The sequence below is a fragment of the Tyto alba genome, unplaced genomic scaffold (assembly GCF_018691265.1).
Source record: "Tyto alba isolate M040663 unplaced genomic scaffold, T.alba_DEE_v4.0 Super-Scaffold_13, whole genome shotgun sequence".
In the NCBI taxonomy this organism is placed as follows: Eukaryota; Metazoa; Chordata; class Aves; order Strigiformes; family Tytonidae; genus Tyto; species Tyto alba.
The window spans coordinates 3,618,265-3,630,892 of record NW_024881275.1 but is presented as its reverse complement, the minus strand read 5'-3'; the positions used below and the strand labels follow the sequence as shown (position 1 = coordinate 3,630,892).

Below are 12,628 nucleotides of genomic sequence, written 5' to 3'. Positions count from 1 at the left end.
ACAATGGAAACAATTGTGGCACTGTTATTGTTTTTTCTTAAGAAAAGTTACTTATTCCTCCACTTGAAAAAAAGCTGATAAACACTGTCTAGAAAATCACTAGATGAAAATTACGAAAATTGAATTACATGTAGATGATAATTACATTGTCTAACTTGATTATAGCTGAGACCCATGCATATTTTAATCTCATTTCTGAAGCTCACAAGGTAATCACAGCATTTGAAGGGTTGAGAAGGGTTGACTGGATTGGTAGGGTCAATCGGGGATGTTTTATGTGTTTTAGATTCACAATTTATTTTTAATTATTCTTTTCTTTTTCTATAGGGATGCCCTCTGCTTTTTTATTAGTTTATTTGCTTTCAGCATTACTCATTCATTTCGCATCTGGAGAAACAGAAGTGAGGTTCAGTGGACAAACAGAATTCATAGTTAATGAAACAAGTACAACTGTTATACGTCTTGTAATTGAAAGGACAGGGAAGCCAGCCAACGTCACAGCAGTTGTGTCGGTAAGAAACTATGCCAGTTATATTCTCAGTAAATATTAATATCGTTCTGAAATTTTGAATGTTGCCTGTGTTTATCAAGACAGGGAAAAGGAGGGTGGCATTTCACTGAGACAGTGCTTCACTTTGAAGAAGCAGCACCCAGTTTCTATAACTGAGTAAATTCCTGCTGGCTGCATCAGTAGTTTCAAAATAATGGTATAGACATCCCCTCAATGAGCCAGTTCCTACTGCTCAGGTAGAAGTCCAAAGTGGTATGCTTGTTTGATTTTGATTGTGGTTGTGAGCTCATATGGAATATGTGGATATGTAACAATTTTGCCTTCTCCAGATTACTGTAGAACCTGCAATTTGACAGCTGCTCCACTGTTTGAGTCAGATTTCCATATGAATTCAAAAAATTACATTGTTCAATTTATTTGGATATCAAGTTAGTATTTTTACATTATTTCCTTCATTTCTTAGGTGTTACTAACCATGATCTCTGTTGCTTTTAAAAGTTTAAACCCATTAGAGTGTGGTATTACATATGTGTATGGAGTAAGATGCTATGTGGTAAGAATACCACATGAGGACACAGCAGTGTACCAGAGATGTATTGCTTATGAATTTCTACAGTCTGTAGACAAAATAAATTATATATATTCCTGCACAATAATGTATTTTCCTGTAACTAAATATGAAAAATATATGTCTTAGAAATTACAAGGAATAGCAAGTGATCTGTGGGGATTTCACACTTTATTAACATCTGAGGAGAAAACCTTGAGAAAATGTGGTTATACTTTGAAACTAGTGCTCATTTACTAGTGTGGCAAGCAGAGTAACTGGTTTCCTTATTAAGGACCTGAAATTCCAAAATTTGTTTCTAACATGAATATTCTGAGCACCTCTTTTACGAACATACTTACAGCCTGTTTCTGTAAGAGCTTTTTGATTGAGTCTAGTGTTGGCTCAGATACATAAAAAGTAGTTGCCAGTATGTCCAATGATAGGTGAGAGCCACAAAAAATACCTTCCATTCTTTGTTTCCTCTTCACTGAACTTCTAGTTTCACTGCTCTCAAACAAGGAATAGCCTTTTTCACAATGGTTCATTCAAACCTTTAGTGCCCATAAGGATGGCAGTTTCAGGTGTGGCAGCTGTGCTGATTCAGTTGCTTCTGTCCAGTTAGTCTCAGCTTCCAACTGAACATTTAACCTAGACGCTTTGACACTGCTGACTTGGTAATCTCTCCTCTAACCACCTTACTTACAGTAGAATCAGTGGGATTTTCTTTTCTTGACTGAAATGAAAGCAGGGCTGTTCATTATAGGAGACTTCATCTTGACAACTTTGGCAATCAAAATGTTAAACTAGGTTAAACAGCTAGGCTCCTTCTAGTCCCTGGAATGAGACAGGAAGGCAGAGGGCAGTTACATCTTAAGGTAAGTTTAATTCAGGTAGGCTATTATGAGGTATACAGAACTGTACTAGGAATAGCTTTTCCATTAAAAAAATCGTCATATGGTGCATTATGCAAAATACACCCAGTTTTGAGGAAAAAAAGTTGTATATGGTTCTGAATAGTCTTGTGTTTGTTTTGTTTTTTCTTTTCTTTTCTTTTTCTTTTTATTTTTTGTTTGTTTCTTTGTTTTTTTGTTTGGTTGTTTTTTTTTTGTTTGTTTGTTTTTGTTTTGTTTTGTTTTTGTTTTTGTTTTCTTTTTTGTTTTTTTTTTTTCCTGGTTATTCAGCATGTATACAAGGGGCTATTACCTATATCTTCTATCCAGAAAGTAACTGTATGACAGCAGGGGAAGTAGCAGGAACAATTATGTGCAAAGAAGAGTGTATGAAGTCTGTTAAATGAGTCCAGAATAGTATTATAGATGACAGTGGGGGAAGACTAAGATGGCATTGAGTTGTGTATTTATTGCAGATTGATGGAGAAGACACAGGAGACTTTTTTGACACATATGCAGCTGCATTTATACCCGATACAGAAACAAACCGAACAGTGTATATATCTGTCTGTGATGATGATCTTCCAGAGGCTGATGAGACATTCACATTTTACTTGACATTACCAGTAAGTCTCAATTTTTCAATCTGACATAAATGACTGGTATTCCTTAGATTTCAGTGTAGTCATACTGCTTGTGAGTCTGAATCCTAATAGGTGAGAACTGAAATTTGAAGACCAGCCAGGATGGTGCTTACCGTTCTTTAGCAGCTTTTGCCATTCCTAAGGGTGTCTCTGTGTGATATTGATGTGCAGTACAGACATAGTCTGAAACTTCAGATGGCACTGTGCTCAGCTGCGGGCATTTGAAGGTGAACAAGAGCCCAGAAAAGTTAGACTGTGAAGAGACTCTCAGCTTTCCTGTTTTCCTGCATAGACCGTACCTGGAAGAGGGTGGAAGTAGCAAAAGAAAGAGAATGACTTACAGTCCTGCAGAAGCAGAGGGTAAACTAGACTGACCTAAAACCAAACTATTTTTAAAATAACTCTCTTCACATTGTTCTGTCTCACAGGAGTCATGCTACAAGAGAGGGGTTCACATGCAGGTTTTTTTTTTTTTTTTTTTTTAGGCAACAGTTCATGACTCAGTTTGATGTCAGTTCAGTAAAGATAAATTTTGTATTCTATTGCCAGTTCTTATACATCTCAGGGGACATTTGCAGTGAATATAAAAATGCATATTTTCCCTTTGTTCTTCCTTTGATTTGTAAATGTAGTGCATTTTTACAACACTGTAAAGATCTGTTTCCTTTAGCTGATATCTCAGTATAAGAGCTTCAAAGTTTGTTTTGTACAAACATTAGGAAGAAAAGAACAACTTTGGAGTTCCTGGCAATGCTGCATGCTTCATGCCTAGTTTGTTACTGTTATGGTGTCATTAGTAGATTACTAAACTATGATTAATCATTTACAGTGTTTGTTTCAAGCACTTTGTTGTTGACCATACAAACTGTATTTCCTCAATAATTAAGATTTATTTTTGTGCATTCTACTGTTTTAAATAATTTTCATTGTATATAATGAAAATATATACAATTTATTATAGGCTAGTATTTACTCTTAAAATACAATAAAATCAAATGTGTATTTTTTTGCCCATCACTATATTTAATATCTTATTTTGTTTTGTTAATTTTAGAAACCATCTGCAACGATAAAGCTTGGCTCACCCAAATCTGTCACTGTAACAATCTTATCAAATGACAATGCCTTTGGAATAATTTCTTTTAACATGGTATGGCTTTTTATATGATATATATGAAAATTTTAGAAAACATGAAGGTGAAATTGTCAAAGATGCTGGTTAGTTATTCAGCTGAATCCCTTGAAAAGTGATTCTGAGTTACATGTTTGAAAAGATCTCTAGAGGTAATTCATATGTATGTAATTCACACATATAGACAGCTTTAATACTTCATTATGCTTTCAGGTGTTGAGGCATAGCCTGAGACCCTCACATTTAGATTAATATCTATGTTGCTCATCTTAAATATAAAGCTTTTAAAAAGTTGTACAGTCCCACCTCACCTTGTCTGTAAGTCAAGATCTAAATACAGTAGGGAAGAAGTGAAGAGTAGTACCATGGGAAGGTTAAAGATGCAGTTAGAGGAATTTGGAAATCTTGAGAATATATTCATTTTCCCATCTTAAGTGAAAAATGTTATGCTTAACTCTCAAGTTGAGAGAAGCGTATCACGATATATGCATTGTATAACCTTCTGAGATAAGATACTGGTGTGACCCTAGTAGTGTGGAGAATATTTGCAATAGCACAGAGTTTGTGTTAGAAACTATGCCTCATTGCCAGCATTATGGCAATATAATATTTGTAGAGGGCTTCCCTGAAAAAGCACAAGATGATGAGAAATTTTTAGCACCACAGTACTAAGCTGTTCTGCTCCCTGAAGTGGTGTAATTCTTTGAAATCATTCAGCTACAACAGTTTGATAGACAGTCCATTAATAGCTACTTATCTAATAAATGACTTTTTAATGGAGAAAACCTATTTTTAATGGGGTTAGGAGCTCCTATAGATACCACTGATAATATGCCAGTGCTTTGTGTATATTAACTATGTTAATTTAAAAAAAGAAAAAAAAAAAAAAAAAAACAAAAAACCAAACCCAAAATACTCGACTTGCATAACTTAAGATATTTTTTTTTTATCTGAAATCTTTCAAGCTTTTTATTAGCTGAACTAATTGGTTGCTAGGAAGTGTATGCCATCACTGGACTGGTTTGCAGATTGGATTAACTTGTCTGTGGGAGTTTGGTATTTCTATGGTAACAGTTTCTCCCTTCTGCTGTGATATTTGATCTGTGCCTGATTGCCTGTCCCTTTTCTTCCTCATTAGTCTGCCTTAATCACAGTGAATGAGCCCAGGGGCAGAAATGAATTTGTGCCTCTCACTCTAATTAGGGAGAGAGGAACCTACGGGACGGTCGTCGTAACTTTTGAGGTGAGTTTATCAAAAAGGCTGTTGGATGAAACTGTGAGGCCATAATCACAACTTACCAAAGTGTTTATAAAAGTGAAAGAGGGGCAAAATACCTATGTCTACATTTGTTAAATCTGTTTCATAAAATGGAAAGATATGACCTGTCAAATGGCAAATATTGTTATTATCTGACTGTATACATTTGAGGAAAAATTAAGAGATACTAGAGAAAACTGAACCTTCTCTGTCATTTAGGAAGATATTTGAGACCGCATTAATTGGTATTAATAGTAAACAATGTGTATTACATGTGTAAGAAAAGTTTTATGTAATATTTCTTCAGAATTTATCTATATTTTAGAAATAAACACCTCAGTGAGTCTTTAATGCTTGTGCCAGCTTCAAACATTGAAGTATGAAAGCTCAGTATTTAGTGAAATTCTGTATCTGTAAGACTGCAGTCTGAACTCTCAGAAACTTAAACCTTTCAAAATAATTACTCATGTTGAATATTTACGCCATTATTTACATACTTGATTTGTATGTGATATACTTATTGCCTTTATTGGGGTTTAGTGGGTTTTTTGTTGTTTGTTTGTTTGTTTTTTCCTTATCTAGCTCTGATTCTATTACATAGTTTAAAATTGCATTTTAATTCTTTCATGTGGATATTTCTTTATCCAGTTATCTGGCCTTATATGTCATCAAGGGTTTAATCTTGTCAAACCTGTCCTGTCAAAATCTCAAAAGATTTGTTTTGGATTTTATTGCATACTAAATACAGCATGAGATTTTCTGTGTAATCTGTTGCAGATCTGTTTTTTTTTAAGGTACAAAAAATTTTAGTATCTGCATAATTAATCACATCCATCTCACAGTGTAGTTCATATATATATATGTTGAAAAAAATTTACAAGTTTTTTTAAAAAAACCCAACATATTGCTTCTAAGGGTCTTTCCAGTCTTTTAAGTTTCAGTATTAACTGCAATTTCCTTAACGTCACAAGTCCAGATAGAAAGGACACAAACCCAGTTAACTGCTATTATTTTATCTTGGAACCTATTATGAAATATTTATGATTTAAATTAAATCAGAATGAATATCTTTTCTGTTATGTAAAATATTCAGTTATGCATCGGTAGATACCAGAGTCCTCATAGGCCTATATGGAAGTATTTTTCTCCCTCTTTTTTTGGCAATACATAATTTCTTCAGAGTGGTTACTCTGACTTACTCCATCTTCCAAAAAAGAGCAGATTTTCACAACTGAATGTGTGTGCCTGTGAGCAGGAGATGACTAAATAGATAGTTGTTATGCATGTCACAAACTGTATATTGATTACTGTAGTCAATTTGTATTCCTGTTTTATATATTTATTATTGTAAAAATCAATGCATGCAGATAGAAGATGGACCAAACCCAGCTGAAGAAGACTTCAGTCCAGCTAGGGGAAATATTACATTTACCCCTGGGAGATCAGTGGTGATTTATAATTTAACAGTGCTTGATGATGAGGTAAGAACAAGCTGACTTCATTTTTGATTTGGATATGTAGAAGGTTAACTGCTGTTTTGGAGAGACTTAGAGTAATGAGTTTAAAAAGTGCTTCATTTAAATAAGGTTAAAAGTGCCTTAATTTAATAAAGTGATGTTTAATTTTGACTCTGTGGGTTCTCATTTTTACTCCTAATGCTACCTCTGTAATTCTCATCAGTGAATATTTTTAGTTTCTGAACATATCCTGGCCACTCTGACTAGAACTTTTAGGTGCTACTGCAGTAAATGTATAAATAATCAGGAGAGCATTATACTTTTTTTTTTCAGATGGAATACTGAGGTCCTCGTTATATGGCCAAGAATGATCATGAGCTAGATCTATATTTACCTATTAGTCTGTCCTTTCTATATTTAACTTTTCTGTATTTCTTTTTAAATGTGCTCTGCTTCTCCTTAAGTGTCTGCCTTAAAAATTCAGGCTATGTTCACATAATGAACTCAGGATATACTTTTTGTCTTTATTAATTGTTTAGGCAAAAGGAACCTAATCATAACATTACTTACATGATATATTATTTTTTATTACATCCTCAGTGATGCCTGTGCAGTTCCTCTGCCTTCAGTTAACAGTGCTTAAGAATCCTTTTATTCTTTATTAACTCGATTTACTTTCACTGTGAAGAGCAGACATGTTATGTTTGCCACTAAAGAAAGAATGTAATACATTGAATATTCACAGGGAAAAGATAGACTGAAAAAATGTATATGTTTTTATATAGATATTTTTTAAGGTAGAAAAACTTTTTAAAAAATACTAAAAATAGATAAGATTCCTAAAAGAAATGGACAGTCTTGTGAAGAGCATGAACACCAGGTGATAATTTAAAATTCTCAATTTTTAGATAGGTCTTTGAAAAAAGGTGTTTATATGTTGTGAGTCTTTCTTTCTATTTCACAGTAAACAAAATATATTCTACTTCTCAATTTGTGATTTTAATTTTTCTTACGCTTTTTTCTGGTTTTTTTTTGTTCTTTTTAAATTTATAATGGGAATGAGGGGGAAAATAGAAGCATAGGTAAATACAATGAAGAAGAACTTAATAAGGAAAGTCATGAGAAAAAAAAGTAATAGCAAAAAAGTGCCTGTCTCAGAAGTGAGTAACTTGAAAGCAATTTTTAAAATATTTCTGTTAGCTGTAAAAAGTGGTTTTCCATATTGATACTGATATTTTTAATGTTAAGAGACTGTGCCAGACTGGTATGTAGAAATATGTCTTTCAGATTAATTTCAATATTTCTGTGACTTGTACACAGGAAGAAATTGTTAGGCGTTTTGAGAGGATGTGATTTTTTTTTACTCTGAGAAATGGTCTCAAATTCTGTTCCTCAGAATTTAATCTGTACAGCTATGGCTGGTCCACTCAGTGAAAGTCTTCCACAGGCGTACAGGAAAGGTTAATTTTGTGTGAGAAACCATTATTGATGATGGTGATGGAATTCATAAGAATTTAGTGTTATTCTCAGGACTTAGTTTGAGCTTATAGAATCGGAAGTTGGGAAAAGCAATGAAACAAGTATTTTTCTGAATTGGGTAGCCCTTTGCCTACAGAAATCAAGGGACTGTAGATCTGATATCCACAGCACTACACTTGTAGTAATTTTATTGCATACATTTGATTTTTTAGTGAGGAATAATGGAAACTTTGTTACGAGAAAAAGAAAGAGGCGAGACAGCACTAGAAATCCTTTATACTGTTGTGTTTGAAGTTTGACTGTGTTTTTTACTGATCAATCATGATGCCATTAAGAAGTCCAGAATGTGCCATTTATATGAGATACTAAGATGTAAACTCAACTACAGTTGTGGATATAATTTTGACGGTTGCTTAAATGTATATTTTTATGGTGCAAGATGGTACATTAGTTAGTGAACTAAATGAAACATGAGTTAGCATCTATTCTAATAAGGTAAAATAACTGTGTTGTATCTCAGTATAGGAGAGAGGTCACTGAGAGCTTCCAGCTCTCATGTTGACAAAAAAACCTGTGTCAGTCAAAAACATTATGCAAGTTTAAGTGCCACAAGCCAAACAAGGGACAGAATTGGCATCAGCTATAAAGGCAGTTGCATGCCCACTCTTTTAGCCCTAGGAAAGGATCTGAGGGTGGCCAATTAACAAATGAGTGTGAAAGAGAAGAAATATTGGACAGCAGGGTTTTCAGAACTTTTTAGCTTGGTAAACAAAAGTGCATGAAAAGAATTTGTCAACTTTATAACAAGAGTATTAGCCTTAGCAAAAAATAAGTAATTTTGTTCTCTCAGAAGGAAATAATACTAGTTTCCAGGAGTCCATAGAAAGAATGAGATGCAAAGATCATAAATAAAAAATTTAAAAATATTTACTTATTACATATATGTATTAACACAATGATCCTAATTTTCAGTTAAATAGGTTTAGCAAATCAAGATTTGGGGAATAAAATGTAGTAAAAGAAAGTTAAAACCTCATCTGTTTCTGTAATTTTGGGTTTATAAACCATGCTTTATTGTCTGCTGTATCAGATATGGGAGAAGAAATATCTAAAACTGAAACGTAGTTGTAAACAGTCATTTTGTAGAAGTGCCAAAGCCTTATTATTTGCTAGGCACCAGAAAACACTTTCTCAGATCTGTGATGGAAATTTTCTCTGGGGGTGTATGTGTGTCTGAATGTAGGAAGTGTTCCTTTTCCAGTTGTGTAGGAATGGATGGGCAAAGGTAGGTTGTGTCAATAAATTGCTCTTCTATTCTCTCAAGCATCCACAGCAGTAAAACAGTATCAACATCAGAACAGCAAGATGTAAATCTGAATAACTGGGAGGAATGTTTCTAAATAGAGGTGGCTTCTAATGTCAGAGTTTTAATTTCCTGGTAGTCTCAAGTTGGAAAGATCGAGGTTTTTCTGATTCTTGCCTAGTTTTTGTTTTGCTTTTGTTTGGCTTTCCACCCTTTTTCATATTGCCAGAGCAAGAGGTATGTTTTAGAAAATGGAAACATTCAATTTTGAGAAGAGATTTTCAGCCAAAGTTAAAAACAAGACTTCTTTCCTGTTTGTCTTAATATGAAATGAACTGTCAAATTTGTATTATTTCCCTTTTCCACGAAGTATATAAACCATATTTCTCAATAAGAGTGTTCTGCATGTATTTGAAATATGACTTACACCCAGTTGCTAATATTATTTTTCCAGATACCTGAAAATGATGAATTATTTGTTGTTCATCTGAGGAGCGTGGAGGGAGGGGCTGAAATCAACAACACAAAAAATTCTGTTCAGATTATTATTAAGAAAAATGACAGTCCTGTGCGTTTTGTTCAGAGTGCTTATATGGTGCCTGAGGAAGTTGGTGTGCTAACAATTCCAGTGGTTCGTGGTAAGGATATCAGTGGAAAATTAATTGGACCTGATGAACATGAAGTCTCTGTCAGTTACGCCATCATAACCGGGAATTCAACAGCACATGCACAGCTTAATGTAGACTTTCTAGATCTACAGCCAAATACAACTATTGTTTTCCCACCTCTAGTTCATGAAGTGTATATGAAATTTAAGATCCTCGATGATGCCATACCAGAAATTGCTGAGACCTTTCAGATTACGCTTCTTAAGGACACTTTGCAGGGGGATGCTGTTTTGGTTAATCCATCTGTTGTTTATGTCACCATCCAACCGAATGATAAACCCTATGGAGTACTATCAATCAACAGTAACCTGTTTGCTCAGACTGTTATCATTGATGAAGACGAAACTTCAAGGTACTGCAGATCTTCAGATCTAGTATCTAGTCAGCGTAAGAGATTTGTTTGGTGTTGTTAAGCATCCTTAGGATTTCACTGAAAATAATTATAAGATCACTACTGAAAATATAATGTAGAAATCACTTAGTGTGGTGTTATTATTATCAACTATATCTTCAAAGATTTCAAGGAAGTGGGAATGTCTAATTATACAGGAAGTATTTTAATATTTATAAACTGTATGTAAAAGCTGTAAGTATTTAAACACATCATCGGAATACTGAAAACCCCTTAATGTAAAGGCAGAATCAATGAAATTGTGATGCTGCCACACACCAGTTCATACAAGTGGGAAATAAATAGATTTCTGGCTTCCTTCCCTGGTAAATCTTTTTATTTACACCAGTTCATACAAGTGGGAAATAAATAGATTTCTGGCTTCCTTCCCTGGTAAATCTTTTTATTTGCTTTATATAAAATCTGTCCCTGGTTTAAAAAAAAAAAAAAAGTCAAAAGGAGTCAGGTGTCTCCCATGAAATACCTGAAAGTTAAAGATAAAAGTTAAATGTTTGTAATTTTACAGAGAGATTAAAATCAAAGCTCTGTACAAATTTTACAGGCAGGACTGACACACAATATTGACAGTCTCAATAAAAATGTCCACTGCTAGCTACTGATGGTAGTTTGTCCCCAGAGAAACAGGTAATGCATCAAGCTATCATACTATGAACAATTCTGAAAGAATATTCTATAGTATGTAGAGCCCAGTACTTCAGTATTCATCTTCCTTTCTTTTAAACAGTAAAGAAATAAATTTGTTTTCTAAATTTTTGTAAGTCATGATTCCCAGACTTTTTGTTGTAGTTATGTGCTTGTCAGATGCAGGAAGCATGACATTTCCAGTATCATAAATTTCGTTAACGTTCAGTACAGAGGCAAATAGTTCATTTGGAATAATTTTTAAAATTTTAATGCCTGACTTTATTTTGATATAGATTATAAAATGGTGTAGAAAGTAAATAGAGAAAAAGTTTTCCAAAATCTGACATGCATTTCTTGAGACAAATGTAAAATGTGCCAAGTCTCTACTTCTCACTATCTCTGTCGATGTAAACGAAATAAGTTCTAACAAATATCTTTAGAGACATTACAGAATGCTCATGAATAAGTGGTCTAAGAGAAGTCTTACGTGTGTGTTATGATTTCACAGACTTTAAGCGGTGACTCAAATGTCAGTTGCAGCGATTAACATTTATTCCACTTAGGTCAGTGTAAATATTTCAGGAAAATGATAACTAAACAATTTAACTATCAAATGATTTTAAATTGTGGGGTTTTGTTTTCATTCAAAACCATAGGTTTGAAGGGATCACGATTGTAAGAAATGGTGGAACACATGGAAATGTTTCTGTTACCTGGGTTATAATCCGAAATAGCAGTGATCCTTCACCTGTGACTGCAGACCTCATTCCAGACACCGGGGAGATATGTTTTGATCAAGGACAGATGCTGCAAACACTTCCTCTGAACATAATTGATGATGATATACCAGAAGAGGCAGAGCCCTATATTCTAAAACTCTTAGCTCATACAATAAAAGGAGGTGCAGAAGTCAGTGAACCATCTGAGGTAAGTTTGCTTTTAGAAGTCTTTCGGAGAAGGTAATAAGCATAGAGTCATGAAATGTTTTGGGTTATAAAGGACCTCAAAGCCCCCCCAGTGCCCCCCCTGCCCCGGGCAGGGCCCCCTTCCCCCAGCCCAGGGGGCTCCCAGCCCCGTCCAACCTGGCCTTGAACCCTTCCAGGGAGGGGGCACCCACAGCTGCTCTGGGCACCCGGGGCCAGCGCCTCACCACCCAAACAGGGAACAATTTCTGCCTCAGAGCTCACCTAAATCTGCCCTCTCCCAGTTTAAAACTGTTAGCCCTTATCCTATTCCATCACCCCCTGACCCAGAGTCCCCCCCCCCCCTCCTGCCCCCCCTTTAAGCCCTGGGAGGCCACTCTCAGGGTCCCCCCGGAGCCTTCTCTTCTCCAGGCTGAACCCCCCCAACTCTCTCAGCCCGGCCCCCCAGGGGAGCTGCTCCAGCCCCCCCAGCATCTCCGTGGCCTCCTCTGGCCCCGCTCGAGCAGCTCCGGGTCCTTCTGCTGTTGGGGGCCCCCGAGCTGGCCCCAGCACTGCAGGGGGGTCTCCCCAGAGCGGAGCAAACAGTGAAAAATAGGTAATAATTAGGGACTTTACCACTTCTGATAACATTGATGACTTTAGATAACTTTAGATGGCTAAACTGGCTAAAAGGTTTGGGCTTGAATATAAATCAAACAAATTAATCCTTAATATAATTTCAGTATATAGGTCCATATCCGAAGTATTTGGCTTAGTATAGTACACAAAGCCAGACAT

General features: G+C 35.2%; 1 protein-coding gene across 5 annotated transcripts in view; it reads left to right on the top strand.

Moving 5' to 3' along the window:
- Window positions 1-12,628, top strand: part of ADGRV1 (adhesion G protein-coupled receptor V1) — a 294,340-nt gene that overhangs the window by 11,537 nt on the left and 270,175 nt on the right. For 3 of the 5 annotated variants that reach the window (XM_042787871.1, XM_042787870.1, XM_042787874.1), the window contains exons 2-8: window positions 328-512; window positions 2,428-2,577; window positions 3,650-3,745; window positions 4,866-4,970; window positions 6,353-6,466; window positions 9,679-10,244; window positions 11,585-11,855. In XM_042787871.1, the coding sequence (XP_042643805.1) occupies window positions 328-512; window positions 2,428-2,577; window positions 3,650-3,745; window positions 4,866-4,970; window positions 6,353-6,466; window positions 9,679-10,244; window positions 11,585-11,855 (1,487 nt within the window). Of the gene's footprint in view, window positions 1-327; window positions 513-2,427; window positions 2,578-3,649; window positions 3,746-4,865; window positions 4,971-6,352; window positions 6,467-9,678; window positions 10,245-11,584; window positions 11,856-12,628 lie in introns of those variants that run through there. The other 2 variants (XM_042787872.1, XM_042787873.1) reach the window with 2 other exon arrangements.